Source organism: Sardina pilchardus, chromosome 8 (genome assembly GCF_963854185.1).
Source record: "Sardina pilchardus chromosome 8, fSarPil1.1, whole genome shotgun sequence".
NCBI lineage: Eukaryota > Metazoa > Chordata > Actinopteri > Clupeiformes > Clupeidae > Sardina > Sardina pilchardus.
Genome location: NC_085001.1, coordinates 33,220,040 through 33,243,884, shown reverse-complemented (window position 1 = coordinate 33,243,884; position 23,845 = coordinate 33,220,040). Strand labels below are relative to the sequence as shown.

The window sequence follows — 23,845 nt, the reverse complement described above, 5'->3', positions numbered from 1 at the left end:
ATAGAAGTTGAGGACTTACAGGTGTACAGAAAGGACAAATTCAACATCGATTACACCTAGCCCTTAACCCCACCACGAAATTTTAGGTTGGGAAGTTCAATCTAGACTTGCTCCATTGACAAGCTTCACTATACTTGTCCGGGCAGGCTTTATACAATGATGGACAGCATTGGTTTATTTTGATCACAACAAAGAGCTTGCCGCTAAAGGAGCTAGACATTTAAATGTTGCTATTGCATCTGAAAAAAAATAGAAAAGCAGTCTGAGAGCGTAGACCTCCGCCAAGCAAAAAAACATGAAAAAAAAATCACATAGTGATATCACATAGCCCAACAAAGAATTGACTTCACAAAATGTCACTTTGCTTTGAGGTTTGTTTAAAGAGTCAAGACGTGTTTGAGGTGTGTAGATTCAGAATTTAGTGTTTCAATGCCAGCTTCTAATAATCAGTAATCAGTTTATCTATGCTAATGGTTCTGTAGACCAGACACCTGCAGCTTCCAATACAGTAGAGAGACTGTCATAACAATAGGGAACCTAAGTCTCCACCCCTTCCGGTCGGTCCACTGGACCTAAGATCGGAAAAAAAAAGAATGAGAGTCTTTGGAGAAAGATAAATTATTTTCTGGTCCCGATCGTCGTGTGCCATGAATTACACATATGATGTTTGTCAATTTTAAAGACAAACTTTCATGTTAAGACATATGCAGTTCATTTCGTAACTAGTGAATTACAACATTGTGAGATATCGTAATTCCAGTGACTACAAACACATCAGTCGCGTTAGTGACGTTAGCCCACTTCACAGTCACAGCCACCGGCAACAGCGGGTCTTATTTTAGCTTCCCCCCTTGCCGGTGAAAATACCATGAAACAGAGCATTAAACACTCCAAATAAGTTGTATTCGTCCATAGACTGTACATAAACTACAGTAAAGTGACATAGTTGGCAGCAAGATGTAACCGCTAACTAGCGAGCCGCTCGTTTAATGTTGGTGACGTACATCGTTTGAGACGAGAGATGTAGTCCTCTGGGCGGATTCGCACAAAACTGACATAACTTTTAAAGTCTATTGAATAACAGTACTTTATTGACGTGAAAAATTAGCTTTTAAATTCACACACATCATATGTGAAATGCACTGTACAATTCGAACGGGACCAAAAAATAATTATTATCTCTTCATTGACTAATTTTTCATGATTTAGGTCCAATGGACCGGAAGTAGATGCGCGTCACTTAGGTTCCCTGTTACCAACCTCCATTACAAACAAACCAAGAGACAGGAGAATATAAACTGCTGATTACTGGACTGTCGACACATTTAAAAAACAAATTTAAACAGGGTCATAATTTGGTTATGATGGAAATTAAAATGCCTGCCACGGCCACAACATTGTTGCGATGGCTTTCTAAAAATATCCCGGGCAAAAATCTGTGACCCAGTTTTAGTGTGTGAATTGAACATTTCACCTGAAATTTGACAGTTAGGCCTGTAACCTGCACTGTGAAGCTATTTTTGTCATATTCCTTCTTGTTTTATGCTTAGTACTAGCATTTAATAGGTTGCAATTATCTTTGCTTTTTTTGCAGAATTTAGCAACAGGAGTGGATTTTGGTGTGATATTGGATACTATACCTTTAATGATGAATGGACTGCGCATGGTGTGGATAATCTCCAGCCATTATAACACAGACGAGCGCATGGTACCCCTAATGGAGCGGATTGCTTGGGAATTGTCTGAGCGCGTTGCACGCGTGGTTAATGTTCGCATTCTTTTCAAGTAAGTGAAAACACTTTTCACCACATATTAGGCTGCGTTCAGACTGCCGGACAAAATTCGATTTTTAGCCCAGATTGGAATCGGATGGCGCTTTTGAAATCTGAACAGTGACCGATCACATGAAATCCGATTTTTGCTACACACATCCAAATCACATCCAGGCGGTAGTTTCATATTGCATTCATATCGGATATGGACAGATGCGTCTCGAGCTCCCAACACTAAGAGGTTTTGACTGTCCGTGACATGACTTTACGAGGAGGCTCATGCATTGAGGAAAGGGAGGACAGTCCTCCCTAAACTTTTCAGGGAAATTGAAATAATAAAATATACATACATTTAACCAACTCCCTAATTAAAACAACATAGAACTAATTGCTTTTTGAAACTCAATGTTACTGAAATCAGTCATATTTGTGAAAGCGACCCCTGCCACAATTGAAAATTACTGCACAGAGGATTTTCCTCCTCAAGACCCCCATTAGCGCCCATTATAAACGCTCCAAACCCCCGCGGCTCGTGAATAACATTGAAGTGAATGGGAAAAGGGCGGAAGATCCTCTGCGGAAAGTGATTTAGTGAACACACACAGCACGCAGTGAGGTGAAGCACACACCAACCCAGAGCAGAGCTGCCTGCCCAACAGTGGCGCTCGTGGAGCAGTGAGGGGTTGGGTGCCTTGCTCGTGCCTTTAGCCGTGGACTGGTCGGGGATCGAACCGGCAACCCTCCGGTTACAAGCTCGAAGCCCTAACTAGTAGGCCACGGCTTCCCCCAACGGAGCTGATTGTGCTGCTAATATCCAATCAGAAATGCTGGATAGCAGCATGGAGATCGAAAATTAACTAGTATTCATTTCAGTTGCTTAGTTGTCAATAAATCAAACGTTTTATTGAGCATCCAACTTTGAGTCACTCACTGGACTTACAAACAGGGTCAGAACGGCAGAAAGACATACAAAACTCCAATGGTATCAGCTAGCTAGGGTAAGTCTGTCAGTTAACTTCACAAAGGAGAGAGCAATGAAACTATACAGAGAAGTCCCTTAAGTCTGGCTGGTGGTATTTTGTCCCATTCCTCCACACAAAACGGCTCCAGTTCAGTCAGGTTTCTTGGCCGCCGTTCGTGGACAGCCTTCTTCAAATAAATCCATACATTTTCAATGATGTTAAGGTCTGGGAACTGGGATAGGCATTCCAGAACATTTTACCTGTGCTTCTCCATGAATTCTTTGGTGGATCTTGAACGGTGCTTAGGATCATTGTCCTGCTGAAAAATCCAACCCCGGTGTAGCTTCAACTTTGTGACTGACTCTTGAATATTCTTGTCAAGAATCTCCTGGTACTGTAAGGAGTTCATGTGGCCCTCAACTGTAACAAGTTTTCCAGTACCTGTGCTAGCCACACAGCCCCATAACATGATGGATCCTCCACCAAATTTTACAGAGGGCAACAAGTTCTTTTCATGCAGTGTGTTTTTTTTGCCACGCATACCTCTTCGGGTTATGACCAAATAACTCAATCTTGGTCTCATCTGATCATAGTATTTTGTTCCAAAATGCTTCTGGCTTGGCTTATGTGCTTTTGCATACCTCATGCGACTCTTCTTATGAACACTCAGGAAAGGCTTTTTGCGCATCACCCTTCTAATTAGCTCTTCCTGGTGCAAAGTATGCTGGATTGTGGAACGGTGAACAACTACACCATCTGCAGCCAGATGTTGTAGTCGGTCTCTGGAGGTGGTCTGTGGCCTCTCTGTGACTATTTCAACCATCCTTCCCTTCGCCTGTGCCTGTGCCTGTGCCTTTCCCCTATTTTTGTCGGCCTACCACATCTTTCCTTCACACGGACTGTTCCTGTGGCCTTCCATTTCACAACTACATTTCTGACTGTGGAGACAGACAGTCTAAACCTGTCAGATAATTTTTTGTACCCCTCTCCTAATTCATAATGTTGGATTATTTTAGCTTTCAGGTCAGTGGAGAGTTGTTTTGAGGTCCCCATGTTGCTACTCTCTAGGAAAGAACCAGCTATTACCTATGTTAAATAGCCTTTTTCATGATTGGTTCCACCTGTCTTTGTAATTGAAGGTCTAACGAGCTAATCAAAGCAATTTTGTTCTACAACCTGTCAGCTATACAGATGTACAGGTCTTGAAATGAATGCTATTAAAAGGGTGGCCAAACCTTTGCACATCTTTTTTTTTTTTGCATTTTATTTTATTATAATAAAACTATCTAATGTTACTCTAAGAATTCTGGTCTGGAAAACACCGAAGCGTCTACATCTTTGTAGGAAAACAAATCTTGTTGCTGTGATCTTCCATTATTAAGGAAGAGCAAATTGTCATGAAATCTCAGAGGGGTGCCCAAACTTTTGCATATCACTGTACTTAGCGTCAGTAATGGGTAAGTTACTAAAAAAAGTAACTGTTTACTTTACTTTAGTTACTGCGTTGAACTGTAATTGATTACATTACTCATTCCTAATTTTGAAAAGTAACTCACTACTCATTACTCTACTTTGCTCCCCCCCCCCAACTCATACAAATCCCGTATGCAAAAAATGCATGCTCAAACAAGACAACCTATTCTTTCATTTAACTTAATTTTTAAACCTTGTGCAAAGCATGAACATCGTTATGGTTGTGGTACATTGTTCAATGGGTCACATTGGATCTTGAAAACTATATAGCCTATTAGGGATGCACCGATCCGACTTTTTCAGTCTCGATACCGATGCCTGGGCTCTGCGTATCGGTCGATATCCGATACCGATCCGATACCATTGTTAACCCTTTAACCGCCACGGTCGAGTTAACTCGACAAGATGCGGTACTGTTTAAGACGGCCGATTTTGTCAAACAGGGTGTCAAATTTCATTCAAACTCCCTGCCACTAGTTGGCAGACATGTCATACTACGTCCCCGACTCAGAATTACGTCATGCTTCTATACAAAATATTCGAGCAAGGTCACTTTAAACCCGTGCGGAATATCAGCTGAGCTAGCTTGCTTGTGAGCCATTGTATCAGAGCGGTATTGTGAACGTAAACGAGTATTAGCATTAGATAATCATCTAAACACATGGAAAAAGTTTACCAGGAATGAAGTGTTGGGTCTTCTGTTCGCTGACAGTTATTCTGAAGGGAAATATCTGCCTTCAGAAGATGACGAGGATTTGTTTATTCACACGCGTCTCCGCCTAGCAATGCTGAAGCTGCAATGTGAGAGATAAGTTCTACACCAAGCACAAACGTGGATCTTTTGCCCAATGTCAGTGTTAGGAACATTATTTCACGGGTCTAGGTGTTCGTAGGGAAGTTAGAAGACCCTCATCAGACGTGTTATTTGTGTAGAGAACGACCGTATTGGTCGGGGCACTGTCATTTTATCGCGGCAGCCATTTCGCCCTTTCGTTTTCATTGTGCCTCTCCATAATTGCGAGGACAGGTAACGTGATGGAGAATTTGTCTAATACCATTGGGTATGTCGGTATGGAGGTCGAAGTGTCCATAGGAGAACTGTGGGGCATTGTAGCAGCAGTATAGTCGCAATGAGAATGAGAACGAACGCCACTCCACTCGGGAGGCGCGCGTGGCAGATCCAGGTTGCCGTCAGACAAAATAGGCAACAGGTAGGCAGTGTGGTTGATTTTTTTATGTTATGCCTTGCAATGAGAAGTAGGCATATCGTGAAACAGTTAGCAGACCCTCATTACGTGTTGGTTGTGTGGATAACGAACGCTTATGGCCGGGGCAATGTGTTTTTTTTATAGCGCGCTAGCCATCCCTCGACAGTGACCTTGTGCCTCTCCATAATCGGAGGAGGACGGTAATGTAGTGGAGCCTTTGTCTAATATCAATAGATGTGTTAGACGAGGTCGAAGTGTCCAGAGGATAGCTTGGGGAAACGTAGCAGCAGTGTAGGCAGTCGCAAGGAGAATGAGAAAGAACAGCCATGCTGATTTTCTCCACTCGGGAGGCGCGCGTGGCAGACCTTACTGCAGGCTGTCGTCAGACACAATAGGCAACAGGTGGGCAGTGTGGGGTGGGATTTTATGTTATGCCTTGCATTGAGAAGTACCGTGAAACACTACAAGAAGTGTCACCTGGATGAATAGGGATTCATTATATTTACAATAAAAAGCCTGCTACAGAAATGTGCATTCCCATCATCTTTCCATTTATTACAGTGCATGAAAATGCACTGTACTGTTCTTCCTATGCTTCTTCTTCTTATTATTATTCCGCTGATCAAATTCATTTTTTCTATTCAGCTTGAACCGTTTAACTTAGAAACTTCATTCAAACGTCGCAACGTAGGTCTTAAATAGGGGCATGCTGCTATGTATTTTTCAACTTTGTAACTTTTATACTTTTTAAACTATAAATTAAAAACTATTCAAAATTTCCCCATAGACTTAACATTGGCCTCTATGACATCACAGTCGGATCGTTAAGCAATTAGAATCTTATGCCAGGTGGCCAGCCCCACCTGCAGCAGCTCTCTCTCTCTCTCAGGCTTTAAGCATACAATCTCTCTGTGAAGACTACATATCCTGTTAACTGTTTCCTCTTTCAACAACTGTTTCAAAATAAAAGTCCTCACTGCAATAATACACTATTAAATAATTTAACCATTGAAACTACTTAACTATTTAACTGTTCAACCATTCCAACTGTCAGTTATCATCAACTATGCCTCCAGTCAACTACATGAGACCTCCATGTACCTAGCAACCAACATAGCAACCATTTAAATTAAGCGTTTATGACCGTTTCCATAGCAACCAACATGATTTTACTACAGTAACTTCTTTATTCCCAATAGTGGCAGCCATGGATACCCTATCAACAAATGTTTCAAAATAGAAGTCCTCAGTAACAAGTTAGCTAGTTGGCATGGTTAGCATTGTTAGCATAGTTAGCATTTTTAGCATAGCTGCTAGAAATGATTAGCTAAGTTAGCTAATCAACCTAGTTAACATGGTTAGCATAGTTAGCATTGTTAGCATAGTTAGCATTTTTAGCATAGCTGCTAGAAATGATTAGCTAAGTTAGCTAATCAACCTAGTTAGCATTGTTAACATAGTTAGCATTGTTATCATAGTTAGCATTGTTAGCATAACTGTTAGAAATGATTAGCTAAGTTAGCTAATCAACCTGGTTTGCATAGTTAGCATTTTTAGCATAACTGATAGAAATCATTAGCTAGGTTAGCTAATCAACCTGGTTAACATTGTTAACATAGTTAACATTGTTATCATAGTTAGCATTGTTAGCATAACTGTTAGAAATGATTAGCTAAGTTAGCTAATCAACCTGGTTTGCATAGTTAGCATTGTTAGCATAGTTAGCATTTTTAGCATAACTGATAGAAATCATTAGCTAGGTTAGCTAATCAACCTGGTTAACATTGTTAACATAGTTAACATTGTTAGCATTGTTAACAGTTTTACCATAACTGTTACAAATCATTAGCTCAGTAAACCAATCAACCTGGTTATCATTGTTAACATAGTTAGATAACATTTTATCATACCTTTTAGAAATCATTAGTTAAGTTACAACTGGAATGTTTAAGCTTTAAACTGTCTACCTTCACACATCAACTGTCTTTAAACTATGCAACCACCATGTTTACCCTAGCTACACCTTAGTAACTATATCTACATTATCTATCTATATATTTTTGCATTTTCATGCACTGGTAATTCCTTGGAATTGCATTTCTAGTTATTTATTACACTATTGATTTACTATTTCCCTGACCATTTAGTATGGCACAATGTGTGTTCTTTTTTGTGTGTACATGTCCTTGTGATGTGAATGTCTGTCAACTAAAAATAATATTTTTTAAAAAAAACTCAAAGTGGCAGATCTAAAGGCCACAGTCAGACAAAATACAGGTGTAGGCTAGCCTGGCACGCCCTCCCAGTGACGCAACGCCTTCAGGCTTTGCTGCTGGTCTGGTCAACTGCTCATTGAGAAGGATTTCTGAGTTACCGAAATCTGCGGAACTGCCCCCTTTGGTCGAGAACCAATTAACTTTGAGCAGCTCCAACGGCTCTGGGTAGAGGCGTGTTCAAGGCAGAGGAAAGAGTGTTGTTATTGGTTTAAACTCGGCAATCCGCTTTCTGACATCTACCAGTAGCAAATCGAGGCACTTAAAGGAGGTGGGTCAACCAGCGCTGGCAAGAAACCGTGTTAGCACAGGCTGTTGGTCAGACTAAAGTCTCGCAGAGCCTTTGAAAGTCGATGGTAATCAGGCTAGGTGTAGGCAGTGTGTAATGGGCCTTTGTGTTGTGCCCTGCAATTAGAGGTACCACACCATGAAACACTACAAGAAGTGTCACCTGTATGAACAGGGATTCATTATCTCTATGGCAAAAGGCCTGCTACATAAATTCGCAGCATCATCATCATTCCCATCATCTTGCTATTAGTAGCCTATGGCTATGGCTATGGCTATGGCTATGGTTATTTAGCAGACGCCTTTGTCCAAAGCGACATACAAATAAATAACAATACAAATTAAATTAACAGTGAACAATTACAAACTAGGGAGAATAGTAATATTATCAGTAAAACAATAATTTTAAGCACTAACCTAATGAGAAATAAAACAGTGAAATGAGAATAGCAATCAAATAAGTCACTCAGTTAATTAAATATAATAATAATAACTAAAGCATGGTATGGCTAAATTTAAGGACAATAGCAAAATAAATTTCAAATTCTATCAATAGACAAATTATAACAAAACAATACTATTATACAAACCATAACACATCACAAACTCAAAGGACTAAGTGCATATTAAATAAATATGCCTTAAGACCCCTCTTAAAAGATCCAAAGCTGTTGCTGGAACGGAGAGCTCTGGGCAACTCATTCCACCAACTGATTTACTATTTCCCTGACCATTCAGTATGGTACAATGTTTGTTCTTTTTGTGTTTTCATGTCCTGGTGATGTGTATGTCTCTCAGCAAAAAATATTAATTTTAATAATATTAATATTTTTATAATAATATAAAAAAAATCATAAAAAAATCAAAAATCAAGATGGCCGCCACCATATGACGTCATTATGACGTCATAATATGCAAATTAGTTGGATACATTTAATCCCTACATAAACTTTGGGTCATCCTTAATATTTCTCTGATTTACAGAAAGTCTCTATCTCTTATCACTTTTAAGTTAAAGCCTTTTGAAATTAATATGTCAAAATTGAATGTTTTTGGAAAAAAACTCTGGCGCCTAAAGGGTTAATTAATAAACTGTATACCTCACCATGTGGAAAAGACTAAAAGCATCAGGCTTGACTTAAACATTCTTTCCCTAACTAAACATTACTTTCCTAAGAAAAAATCTAACAAAATAACACTTAGATATAAAGGTAATGTATTATTATTATTATTATTATTATTATTATCATCATTATTGGTTACACTAGTATTAAAAATAAACAGTTGTGCACCAGCAGCAACTTGGAACAGCACTCAAATTCAAGTTTACAGTTATTACTAAATAATAAATCTAACTAGCTGACATGAAACTCAACAAATGCATAATTTTCTTCCATCAAAACAATTTTGCAGATAAAAATCCCATATTAGTGACATACACTGAAACACCCCTGAATGGTGTCACCCGCGAAACCCCTCTATTTACTCATAGTGGTACGGTCCCGCAGTTTCCCCACGCTAAACTAATTAATTCACACAGAGTTTGAATGGTGGTAAACGGCACTTGAAGTTGTACGTTTTATCTAATAAATGAGTTTAGAAAAAAAGAACATTTGCATGTCTTGATACCAAGAACAGATATGAGATGAAAATGACAATGTGTTAAGTTTGAGTAGCCTAGCCTATTTTGTGTTGACTACACATTAAACGTGTTGCCTAAATGCAACAAAACGCATGAAGATTGTAATTAATCTATGACAAATGGAGGTTAGTATAGACATTCTTTTGATCCTATGACATACATTTGGTATGCATTTATCCCATCCGTGAATTTAAACACTCAGAGCACACAGTGAGGTGATGACACACTCTAACCCGCAGCAGTGAGCTGTCTGCTACAGCGGCGCTAAATGGCATGGTTGAGCGTCATGGCTCAGCCTTTTTTTAAACTAAATTAAATTCGGATCGGCCCATGGATCGGCTTATTTTCGGTGCATCCCTAAAGCCTATATATATTATTCAAATGATAATAATGACAAAGTAATTTTGTTAAATACGGTTAATATGATGTTCTTTAATACATTTATAAATGGTGCACTTTCACTTTAAGACTCTTGCCGGCTACACTCAGTATTCACTCACTCAGTGCAACTACTGTTGTCCATGCGTTTTTCTTTTAAACGTTTCTTATAAAAATGTGAAATCAGTTATCAACAATTACAAGTCAGCTGGCACTCTCTCTCCCCCTTTTGTGCGCGCTCAAATGCGTTCCCAATTACGTTATGACTAAGGTTATGAGTAACATAACGCAAATTAGATTTGCTTCAATAGAAATGTCAAAGAGTAGGCTATCATCTCTGTAACATGCTGTTTTGATATTGACATTGTAAACGTTCTCTAAGAGTAATGTTAAACACAACGTCGTTGCTGGAAAGAAATAGCGAACAGCCAATGATAACCTTAGTGTGGTGGGCCAGATCTATGACCAACTAATGCATGCTCAGCGGGCCGCATTGAAGGCGGGCCGTAGTTTGGACACCCCTGTAACCAATCTCCGCAGCAGTATGGTATGCATCCGCTAGTAGCTCTGTCTCATTTAACCTAGAGCCGAGGAGAGAGAATTCATGGAGCCTACTATTCGTTTTATTAGTCAACATATTCATTTTTACACTAGGGCTACTAAAAAATGTGGGTAACGCAGTAACAAGTGTTACTGTAGACTAGGGACTGTAATGAAGTTACTGAAATTGAACTGTAATGCGTTCCTACGTTCCTGACAACAGTAATGTAATTACAGTACTTCATTACTTTGTAACTCGTTACCCCCAACACTGCTTAGCGGTCTCTATAATTTGTAATCTGTGATCTGATGTATTTCCTCAAAATTGTCATTTCCCTTTGGGAATGAATAAAGTATATAGATTGATCGATCTGTCTGTCTGTCTGTCTGTCTGTCTGTCTAAAACACCTTCTGCAGTTTGATTGACGTCACGCTCTGTCCCTTCAATGTCAGTGTTCGCTCTGAATGAACAAACAATAAGGCCGCGTTCAGACTGCAGACGAATCTGATTCAAATCTGATTCCTTCTCATATCCGATGTTTAGGGTTGACTGTTCACACTGCCTTTAGCAAGTGTCCAAATCGGATATGGCTCTGTTCAGACTGGGTCACATTAGTAACAGATCTGACAGGTTGTTGTAGCAACGAAAACAAACGTTTTCAAACTGTTGGAAGGCTATTTAAAGGAACCGTATGTAGGATTTTGGTCAAAACGAGTACTGCAATTACTTTCAAAATACTGTAGAGCGGTGAATCGCCTCCCCCTCCCCTCTGAGTCACGGTTGCCAGCTAGCTGCAGAAGGAACGTAGGCTGCTTGCTTTCAATGGCAAGTGCTGTTTTCCTCAGCATAAAAACAGAGAAACGAACTCTGATAATGCATTGCTAACGTTAGCAATGACTACTAGCTGCTTTTATTTCCCAAACAATTCCTTAGCCTACCTTTTCAATTCAATGACCCACCTCCTCCATATGGCCAACATACTTTGCACGAACTTGCATAAGTTGTTCAACTGTCATGAATAGGCTATTTAAAATGTCCATTTACAGTAGCCTACAAGTAAGTTAGCCAAACTGATGAATCTTTACCTGTCCAGGAGCAAATTAACAACACTGACGTCTGTCTTCAAATTCTTCTCCGTTTTCAGCCGTCTCAATCTCCTAAATCCTTGTTTTATTTAGACGTATTTCGGATTCATAACAAGGTCTTTTAGGTTGAGTTCCTCAGATCCTCCAGCCAAGGCCTCCTCCACGTCCCACGGTCCCGGCTAAAGCAGAAAGGCGACAGAGCCTTTTCTGTTGCTGGCCCCCAGCTGTGGAACCAGCTGCCACTTGACATCAGAAATGCCCCCTCAATAACCCTCTTCAAATCCAGGCTTAAAACACACCTTTTTACATTGGCCTTCCCTGTGCGTTAATTGTCTACCCTGTTATGTCTGTAATTAAGTGTTGTCTGTTGATGTCATCTTAGCCTAAATCACTGTTCTGTATGTATTTATTTGCTTATCTATTTTATCCTATTTTATTATTTGTTAGGTTATGCACTTTGTACAGCACTTTGGACAGTGTGAGCTGTGGTTAAATGTGTTCTATAAATAAACCTTACTAAACCTTACTTCCATAACGTTAGACATTTTTTATCCAACACGTTTGTAGCTGCAGCTGTCTATGGTGGTAACTAGCATAGCTGGCAACCCGGATGGCGAAATACTACTGACTTCGTGATTCGTAGATAAGTGTAGGGCGGCGCATCAAACCAAAACACAACATAACAACATCAACTTCAGTTGAGGGCTGCAACTTCACTTTTATATGAAAATATCTTGGCCGGACTACTGTTGTCAGTGATATAAGTATTTGAAATTAGCATGATTTCTAAATGTCTAGAGACATATCAGGGCCATTTTATGATTAATTGAAATACATTTCCTACATACGGTTCCTTTAATTGTTTAACGGCATTTAATAGAACAAAATGGATTCTTCCAACTTCTATAGAAACAGCAGAGACTGTATAATGCTCTACTTAGCATAGAGTATTGTTAAGTCACGTTTAATATAACATGGTCAAAAGACATAGCCGTAACGTTGCTCCACAACTCGAAATAGGTGGGTGGTCACGCGCGTAAACCACGTAAAGTCACGTCACGGACAGTCAAATCCGATCCGAGTGTTGGAAGCTGTTCAGACTGAGACGCATCTGTCCATATCCGATACGAATGCGATATGAAACTACCTCCTGGATGTGGTTTGCAACCGTTTAGCAAAAATCGGATTTCATGTGACCTGTCACTGTTCAGACTTCAAAAGTGACATCCGAATGACTGGGCTAAAAATTGGATGTTGGCTGGCGGTCTGATCGCAGCCTAATTCTATCAACATGAATTTATGAACAGTTTTAAGTGCCAGAGTGTGCTTATAACACTCAGGGGTGCGTTTCCCGTACAACTACGTAGGTTAGCTTTTTACCAACATGGTACGATGCATCGTTCAACTACAGATGGTACGGGTTGAGAATGCTCCTTTCTTTCCCGCACATCGGGAATCCCAAAGGTTTGGGACTTTGTAATTAAAACTGCAACCGCAAGGGGGCAACATAAGACCGCCCTAATAACATGAAGGTTCGGCTCCTGCCAGAAAACCCGGAAAAACCCGAAGACACCGCGCTGGTGACAAGTGGAGAAAAGAGACATGACGCTCGGCATGTCAGATTGCAGTTGCAGAGTTTTCGAATGTTTTACAGCCTACCTCACAGCTCTCTCACACGACGTAGCCTATAACTCAGTCAGTCCAGCAGAGATGCCAGAGCAACGTTTTGGTCAATGGAGAGGGAGAGAAATGTTCCGCATATCCGTCTCATTTAATCATTAAAATGAAGGCGATGACTGGCGAAATTAATCAAACGACGTTTCAATAAACCATTGTTGAAATTAATGAAAATTATCTTAGAAAATCGCCTATAGGCCTATCAGAAGGAAATAGCCTTCAATTCACAAAAGACTCGATAGGCAACCTTAGATTAATTCATTAATTCATTACGGTTACAAGACCGCATTTCCGTGAATAGGCTATTATTGTCAAGGCGAAGACGAAAGAGATGGACAAGAAGGACATTTAGGCAACATTTACATGCTAGGAATACTTAGAAATGTGTATAGGCTATTTTAAAACAGAGGCATGTTCATTTTAACCGGCGACGTGGGTAGCCTACATGTAGCCTACCCAGCACAGAAACCTATCAAGACAAAAGCCATCGATTTATTAAAAAAATGAAAGATTTTCTCAGTTTTGCGATTTGTTTTATGTTTGCGATGTCTGCTGAAAAGAGAAGTTTAATATGTGAATTTGTGGTTCAGCGCACACTCACACATTTTTACATGTACATAGTGTCGGTGTCTGTCGGGAGAGAAGGGAGGAGGGTAGCAGTCTTCCTCAATGCCGCATATAGGTAGGCTATAATGTAGTGAACTGGTTAGACGAGTGTGGGGGAGGGGGAATGATCGCACAAGACAGAATTGCTCTTCATGAAATGGATCTCACAGACGGCTGTCGGTTTTCTCTCTCTCTGGGTTGGGAGCGTCGCCTGGCTGTGTCAGCAGACTGCAATACAGTCGGTCTCGAGGGGTTAAATAGCGCTCGTTACTTGAATTTTAATCTGAAGAAGACCACAGTCGAAATGTCATTCCTTTGTGCTAAAGAAAATAAAATAAAATCAAAAAAGAAGGATTTCAAGTGTGCGAACCTTTTTCCAATTTTTATGATTTACTCTTGTTCTGCTCCTTGACCGGGGATGTGCACAAACTTTTTTACTACACTTGAATTTTAAACCAGCTCTTCTCTTACCAGTAGCCTATATCCTACAGCCATACTTTAATAATCAGATGTTATGCTCATTTTTGTAGGCTACACCTCAACGGCAAGCACGCACGCAAATGCTGGTTTTGCACATCTACAATATAGGCTAATTGGCCAGGCTATATATATAATAGGCTTAGGACTGTATTTTGCCTTCGTGCAACTTTAGTTGTGCTCAATCTAAATTATTGTCAGTAAGGATAGGTCATATTACCAAATGGCGAACCTAGAAAATTATTTAGGATATAGAGCCGTGTCCATTACGCACTACAGTTATTTTTTAGGCTATTGTTTTATTTGAGTGTTTTTGTCTACCATGGCATACCGATATTTAGCAAACACATGTATTTCCAGCTCTCAAAACCGATGCGGTCCAGATCTCAGTGGCCTCATAGCTGCCTACAGCCATGCATAGTAAGCCTAATGATAGCCTTGCCAAATAAGTCATCAGTCACACACCCCTAATCGCGGGGTTGACCTGTTCCTTTCACACTGAGCCCCGATGAAAACAACCTCCTTGGCGGAGATAATAATTAGGCCTATCAAATTAAAAGCACACTACGACAGGTATACTTGTGTGATCACGCAACACGAGAGCATTTAGCGATGGGACAGTTGTGAATGAGTGCTTAACACCCTGGAGTCTAAATACCCCCCGGGGGATTTGAAAAACTGTTCCAAACACACATCTCAATATCTGCTTTTATCATATTATAGAAACACCATTAGAAACCTTTAATCAACTCGTTTTCATAGCCTAGGCTATGTTTTAAGAGAATATGGCAATGATAATGGCACTTTGTAAAAACAATACATTCTCATAATAACAGAAACACCTAATTGTATGGCTCCATGTTCAAACACATCAAATTAGCAAGCATTTCCTCCAACGTTTCAAGCAACGTTTGCTTTCTTTTTCTGTCGGCCCGCGGTTGCTTGGTCAATTGCGCAGCAAATTATCAGATGAAGCACCGGACATAATTTCACTCCATGTCTCGCGGACCAGCAGCAGTCTCCACGTTTCGCGGCCCATAGTTTGAGAAACGCTGCATTTAAGTGTCATTAGGTTGTAGGCTATATGTTTAGTGTTTTCTTTGTGTGTTTTTCATTGTAGTGTGTGTGCATTGAGTAGTTCCTTAAAAAACGGAACAAAGACCGTCCCGTATCTGTTCAATACGGAAGAAGACTTTAACTATTACTTTTATATTTCTTATAACGAAACGTGAAGCAAAAATACGAGGACTGACCATCTCCTTTCCCCCAATACCATGGCGACAAAGAGAAATAAATATGATTTGACATTTAAGCTGATTGTTGACAAATTTGCCAAACACAATTCGGGAGAAGCAGCGGACAGGAGCGCCACCACAAGCAAGCACTTCTAGCCCAAATTAACATGGCAACGTTGCCTATGACTAAAGTGTCTAAGTAGGCTAATACTAATGTTACATTTGATTGGTAGCATGTTTGTAGCGTGCCAGTTTACCCATCCCCTACATCAAAACAGCTTAGAATCAATCAAAGAATCAGCTGTGTCGGCGTTAGGCTGTAGGCGATTTTCTATAACCATTTTCATTAATTTCAACAATGGTTTATTGAAACGTTGTTTGATTCATTTCGCCAGTCATCACCTTCATTTTAATGATTAAATGAGATTAAGGAGTCGACTATTGACGGATATGCGGTATTCATCATTAAATGCATGTGGGTTGAAACTTTCTGCCACCTGGTGGTTGTTTGGGTACATTGCCTTAGCCTCGAAAAAAATCGGCTTGACAGCCTGCGGGATCTCTTCGGGAGTCCCGCGGGAGAAGGTGCATTCTCAACCCGTACCATCTGTAACCAACATTCAAGTTACGACTGATTCCCAAAACTGTCCTACTAACATAGTACTTTGTTAGTTTGAACCAAATTGGTTGCTACCAACATAGTTCGGGCTACTATAAACCTCTGAAGTTCGCCTACAAAAAAGCTACCATCTTTGCCCATATAAGGAGATACGGTATCTGACGATTTTTCCTATGGGAATTTAACATGGGGATTTTGAATTATCACACCTGTTAAACTCTCACGGGGATGACAAAATCGGAAATTCAGGTGTTTTCCTGAACGCTCTTTTGTCCTCTGCCTTCGAGAAGATACTGTGATCTCCGGTGATCTGCGAAGGCGGCAGACTTTTGCTACCCCAGAACTAACTTGCCATGCAACTTGCCATTAAGTTAGTTAGCCAGTTAGCTCTGGGGTAGCAAAAATTAAAGTGTGCCGACTTAACGTACTGGAGATCACAGTATGTGAAGAAGGCAGAGGACAAAAGTGTGTTCAGGAAAACGTCTGCATTTAAGACTTTATCGTCCCCACGAGAGTTTAACAGGTGTGATAATTCAAAATCCCCATGTTATTTTCCCATTGGAAAAATCGCCAGATACTGAATCTCAAAGATGGCATCTATTTTGTAGGCGAACTTCAGAGGTCTATAGTTGCAGATGTTTTCGGAACATGTCGGGTCCTGTCGGTTAGAGCCGAACGCATGAAGTCTAAATGTAGCTAACATTGCCTGACATGAGTTAATGATTTCTTTATCCTACACTTCTGGGCCCAGCCTAGTTAGGCCTATTATTAATAGCATAATAATCATTAAAGTAATTGGTATTATAAGAGCTAGTAATATTAATATGCTATGTGTTCATTATTATTGATAATAGTAATGATAATCAAGTCACGTTTATTTATGAAGCACTTTAAAAAAACAACAAATACAGCTGACCAAAGTGCTGAACAAAACCAAGCTAATATGACTAGATTAGACAAACACATAGGACATAGGGGTGGCACGGTTCACAAAATCTACGGTTCGGTTCTTATCACGGTTTAGGGTCACAGTTTTCGGTTCGGTAAGGTTCTTGTTGTTATTTTTTCTTTTACTCTTTAACACATATTTCAGCATATAGCTTAATCATCCACAATTAGGCTAGAGTATTTAGAGAATAGTTATCATGTAATAATGCACAAACTGAATTTGACTTCATATAAAGCACATTATTGTCTGAGGAAACTTTAAGCTACAGTTGAGATTTTGATAAAGCAAGAGGGAAGACATCGATGATTTCAACAATCTTTTCATTTATTTGGCAGGGATGGTGCACCAGCACAAAATGTAGGTCGTCCACCCATATTTTTCATTGCATCGCCTTTTTATCGCTCTCCTTTCATATAGTGTGAATGATTTTTTAACGAGATGTAAAGCTTGTCTTTATTTGAAACACACACACACAAATTTCTGATATATGACATAACAGCAAACTTTCTGCAGATTATAGCCTAATATTTATATTACAACTCCACCTCTTAAATTCAGCTGTCTGGCTAAAGCCTCAAAATATTGTAAACAAAGTAGCAGGCTAAGCTCATCATAGGCTACTCTACTACTGGTTGGATTGTTCAGTTTCCCCACATGTGTTTAAGTTTCAAGGTAAGCAATTACTTTTTCTCCTTGGGATAGGCCCTTTTAAGTCTTGGAGTTGAAAAACATTGGTATTGAGATGGTCAGTCAACTTGAATGCAAGAGTTTTCATCAAATGTCTGCAGTATAGCCTACTAATGATGCTCGCCGGATTTAACAGTAATTTAGCTACAGTTCGTCTTCTGTGCGTCATTGCGTTCACGATTGTGAATGTTATATTTGGATTAGATTAGATTAGATTATCTTTAATGTCCCCAAGGGGCAATTTGGTGCACAGCTGATAGTCAACACAAATATACAATCATACAATCAAGCACACATACAATGCAAACAAAAAGCAGCAATCAGTATTCAGGTCCATTGATATAGGCTAAAAGTAACTAAATGACCTAATGACTTAATGCTTATTAAGAATTCCAACAGCAACAGGGACGAATGATCTCAAGTATCTATTGGATCTGGCCTGCTTAAGATAAGTGTACCTCCTACCTGATGGTAGGAGGCAAAACGCACTGTGCAGTGGATGGCTAACATCAGCCAGAATGGCCAGTGCACTCTGTGTCACTCTTACCTCATAGACATGTGCAATACTGTTGAGGTTAATACCAACAATCTTTTGGCAGATATGGACCAATTTGGCAAGCCTGTTTTTGTTGGACACATTTAAGTTACCATACCAACAAATTGAAGCAAAGGTTAAAATCGATTCAATAAAAAAGGAGTAAAAAGTCCTGAGTAGTGTGCTGTCAACATTGAATCCCTTCAACTCCCCTTCAAAAACAATCTTTGGTTGGCCTTTTTACAGATGGCATTGGTGTTAGCATCAAAAGTTAACTTGTTATCCAGTATAGTGCCCAGGTACTTCTACTCATTAGCTGTCTCTACATCCGTTCCATTTATTATGGTTGGTGCCATGGTAGTGGGACTGGAAGGACTACGGCGAAAGTCAATCAACATCTCTTTTGTTTTAGAGACATTCAGTTGTAGGTAAGAGTCTTTGCACCATGTTATAAAATTGTCCAAGACAGGTCCATGAGCCACCTCATGGTCCTGCAAAAGGCTGACAATTACTGAGTCATCAGCATACTTGATGATGTGCCTTGATTAAAATGCTTTGACAGTCATTAGTATATAAAACAAACAACGGTGGGGATAAAACACACCCCTGGGGTGAACCAGTAGAGCACAAGAGGGCCTTAGACAAAGTGTTATTAACCCTGGTTCTCTGTGGCCTCAATGTTAAAAAATAAACCAACCAGCATATAGTGCCAAGGTCAATACCAGGGAATTCTAAAAGCCTTTGAGCTAAAATATGAGGCTGCATGCAGTTAAAAGCAGAAGAGAAGTCCGCAAAGCATAAACGTGCATGGGTTTTCTTGCCCTCAAGGTGGCCACTAACAAAGTCTAGCAAAGTCACAGTGGCATCTTCCACCCCCTTGAGTGGTTGGTATGCAAATTGAAGAGGGAGAGCAGGAAAAGGAAATTCAGCTTGACGAATGCTGCGTGTTTTTCAATAGCGTTATAAAATAAATAAATAAAGAATAACCCTGACGTTGATTTCTTCCAGCTACTCAAGAGCGATTTAATGATTTCAGAGGTTGTTGACACGTACAGTGGGTACGGGTTGAGAATGCACCTTCTCCCGCGGGACTCCCGAAGAGATCCCGCAGTGCGTCAAGCCGATTTTTTACGAGGCTAAGGCAATGTACCCAAATAACCACCAGGAGGCAGAAAGTTTCAACTGCATTTAATGATGAAGACCGCATATCCGTCAATAGTCGACTCCTTAATCTCATTGAATCATTAAAATGAAGGTGATGACTGGCGAAATCATTCAAACGACACTTCAATGAACCATTGTTGAAATGAATGAAAATGGTTATAGAAATCGCCTACAGCCAGCGTTATAAGAAATATATAAGTAATAGTTAGTCTTCTTCCGTATTAAACAGATCTTTGTTCCGTAGGCTATTTTAAGGAACTACTCAATGCACACACACTGGGTAAACTGGCGCGCTACAAACATTAAAATGTCAAATCATATTTATTTCTCTTTGTCGCCATGGTAGCCTATTGGGGGAAACGCGGAGAGACGATGGTCAGTCCTCGTATTTTTTCTTCGCGTTTCGTTATAAGAAATATATAAGTAATAGTTAAAGTCTTCTTCTGTATTGAACAGATAGCCTACGGGACGCTCTTTGTTCCATATTTTAAGGAACTACTCAATGCACACACACTGGGCAAACTGGCGCGCTACAAACATTAAAATGTCAAATCATATTTATTTCTCTTTGTCGCCATGGTATTGGGGGAAACGCGGAGAGGCGAGATGGTCAGTCCTCGTAGCCTATTTTTTCTTCGCGTTTCGTTATAAGAAATATATAAGTAATAGTTAAAGTCTTCTTCTGTATTGAACAGATAGCCTACGGGACGCTCTTTGTTCCATATTTTAAGGAACTACTCAATGCACACACACTGGGTAAACTGGCGCGCTACAAACATTAAAATGTCAAATCATATTTATTTCTCTTTGTCGCCATGGTATTGGGGGAAACGCGGAGAGGCGAGATGGTCAGTCCTCGTAGCCTATTTTTTCTTCGCGTTTCGTTATAAGAAATATATAAGTAATAGTAAAAGTCTTCTTCTGTAGCCTATTGAACAGATAGCCTACGGGACGCTCTTTGTTCCGTATTTTAAGGAACTACTCAATGCACACACACTACAGTGAAATTAGGTCCGCTTCATCTGATAATTTGCTGCGCAATTGACCAAGCAACCGCGGACCGACAGAAAAAGAAAGCAAACGTTGCTGCTATCGGGAGGAAATGCTTGCTAATTTGATGTGTTCAAACATAGAGCCATACAATTAGGTGTGTCTGTTATTATGATAATTTTCGAGCATAACTGCTTGTCCATAGCTCAGTGACAGGTGTTAATAGCCTTGCCATAAGCACTGCCCAGAACAACATGCTCGGATTCACCAACAGAGTCGCGGCAACGTTGGTAGATACGGATGCCTGCTCTTCAGAGCCATCACCACAAAGGAGCACTACAGAGCCTGGTGCAAAACCACCAACTGGGATGGATCGAAGGGCAAGCAAGCACTGCCACACAACGTCAAGACCTTTGTGTTGTCAACACTAAGCAGAAAGTTTCCTACGATGGGGAGAAGTGGCCGCAAGGACTGCATCGATAAGATCAACGAATGCCTTCGCAAGCCCCGAAACCCTGGCGATACATTTTCTTTCCTTTAATTCAATAAAACATTGTTTATCTGAAGAACTTTTCCGAGGTTGTCTTGTCTACCAAATCCTAAACTTAAATAGAGTAAACATTTTATCTTATGAAAAAACTCTTAGGGGGAACAGTTAGGCAGCCCTTCCTCCATTATCGTAGTAGGACTATAGGCAATTTATTAGGGGTCAAAAAAACCTCATAAAGTAGGCTAGACTAAATGTGTCACTTAAGTGATTGGCTCTTTCAAATGCAAATTAGGTGGATGGGCTTTTGAATGGGCCTGCTGCAGGTGAGAGGACAAATCCTAAGAATTTATTGTTTTTAGAAAGTGCCATTATCATTGCCATATTCTCTTAAAACATAGGCTATATATTTGAAAACGAGTTGATTAAAGGCTTCTAATGGTGTTTCTATAATATGATAAAAGCAGAGATTGAGATGTGTGTTTGGAACAGTTTTTCAAATCCTCGGGGGGTATTTAGACTCCAGGGTGTTAAGCATTCACAACTGTCCCATCGCTAAATGCTCTCTTGTGTTGCGTGATCACACAAGTATACTGTCGTAGTGTGCTTTTAATTTGATAGGCCTAATTATTATCTCCGCCAAGGATATAGGATGAACAAAGTCTATGGATTTGCTATCCAGTAGCCTAATAATTAGGCTATGTGCCACGTCCGATTTCGCAAGTGGTGTAGGCCTAGTAGGCTACATTTAAAAACCGACAGCCGCCTGTGAGATCCATTTCATGAAGAGCAATTATCTTGTGCGATCATTCCCCCTCCCCCACACTCGTCTAACCAGTTCACTACATTATAGCCTATATGCGGCACTGAGGACGACACTTGAGCCCGACACTATGTCAATGTAAAAATGTGTGTGAGTGCGCGCTGAACCACGAATTAACATATTAACTTTTCTTTTCAGCAGACATCGCAAACATAAAAAGAATCTCAAAACAGGAAATCTTTCATTTCTTTTAATAAATCGGTGCATTTTGTTTTGATGGGTTCCGGAGAGGTTCTTCGACTAGGTTTCGAACCCCGGTCGCTGGTGTACGATACCTATGATTCAACCACTTGCGCCACAGCTGGATGTGAGATTTGACTGGCTTTATTCGGGATATGTAGGCTACTTGAAACGTCGCCGGTTAAAATGAACAAGCCTCCGTTTTAAAATAGCTTACACATTTCTAAGTATTCCTAGCATGTAGGCCTAAATGTTGCCAAAATGTCCATCTTGTCCATCTCTTTCGTCTTCGCCTTGACGTTGACAATAATAGCCTATTCACGGAAATGCGGTCTTGTAGCCGTAATGAATTCATGAATTAATCTAAGGTTGCCTTTCGAGTAGCCTATTTCAGGTTGAATTGAAGGCTATTTCCTTCTGATAGGCCTATAGGTTTCTAAAACCATTTTCATTCATTTCAACAATGGTTTATTGAAACGTCGTTTGATTAATTTCGCCAATCACTTTCATTTTAATGGTTAAATGAGACGGATATGCGGAGCATTTCTCTCCCTCTCCATTGACCAAAACGTTGCTCTGGCATCTCTGCTGGACTGACTGAGTTATAGGCTACGTCGAGTGAGAGAGCTGTGAGGTAGGCTGTAAACATTCGAAAACTCTGCAACTGCAATCTAACATGCCGAGCGTCATGTCTCTTTTCTCCGCTTGTCACCAGCGCGGTGTCCTCGGGTTTTTCCATGAGCCGAACCTTCATATTATTAGGGCGGTCTATGTTGCCCCCTTGCGGTTGCAGTTTTCCCGATGCTTCGGGAGTCCCGATGTGCGGGAAAGAAAGGAGCATTCTCAACCCGTACCATCTGTATCTTTGCCTATGTTTTACTGGATATACGCAAATCCATGAACTTTTTAGGTGGTTATACGGCGTATACCTGCGTATCACGTAGACTACAGCCCTGGAAAGGGCTTTAAAAAATATCGGCGTAAATTATCGGCCAAAATTCTGTTATCGGATCGTGGGATCGATAATAATATTTTAAAAATGTCACTTATCGGCCAATAATATATCGGCCGCCGATATATTGTGCATCTCTAATCATTTATAAACATATTTTAGAAATGGGTTTATTTACTATGAACAAACCATTCAGAACTTTGGCAACAAATGCTTAACTGATGATGAATTATGCATGAACAATAAATTACTAGTGATGAACAAACCATTAACTAATAGGTAACAAATGCTCAATAGATGATGAATTGTGTAAAGTTATTATAGTGTTGCCGGGTTATTAATTACATAATAATAATAATGATAATAATAATAATAATAAAAACAATTCATGCTTTAGACCATTTTATTGAAAAAACAAAGTATTCAAAATATACCCTACCCTACACAAATGTTACACTATTGGTTTCTATTTATTTGAAGCTGTCTGTTTTCTTCAAAAGGGGGCAGGGACAATTCAGAGTTCGCCAGATGTGCTGGTCTAATGTATTTAACCCTTATTTTGTCACCATACAGAGATACGAGGGAAATAGCCAAAGCCAAGGCTTTGGATGGAAAGCAGGTATTGGACCAGTGGAAGGCCTGTTATTTTGAGGTGCGAGCAAGGATAGAGATTTCAGGTCGAGACCCACGCTGGGAGTTTGACCGTAAAAAACTCTTTGAGAAGACCGATTATATGGCTTCCATATGCCAGGACCTCTTCAGTATCCTTCAGGTCAGTTTATTGTCTTTTTCAAGCCTAACGTGTAGATTTTTCGGTAATAATCAAAATATGTTCCACCAAG

General features: G+C 40.0%; 1 protein-coding gene across 1 annotated transcript in view; it reads left to right on the top strand.

Moving 5' to 3' along the window:
* dnah10 (dynein axonemal heavy chain 10) overlaps nt 1–23,845 on the top strand; it is a 337,572-nt gene that overhangs the window by 21,291 nt on the left and 292,436 nt on the right. The window contains exons 8-9 of the mRNA XM_062544195.1: nt 1,595–1,785; nt 23,577–23,775. Coding sequence (XP_062400179.1) covers nt 1,595–1,785; nt 23,577–23,775 — 390 coding nt within the window. The remainder of the gene's footprint in view (nt 1–1,594; nt 1,786–23,576; nt 23,776–23,845) is intronic.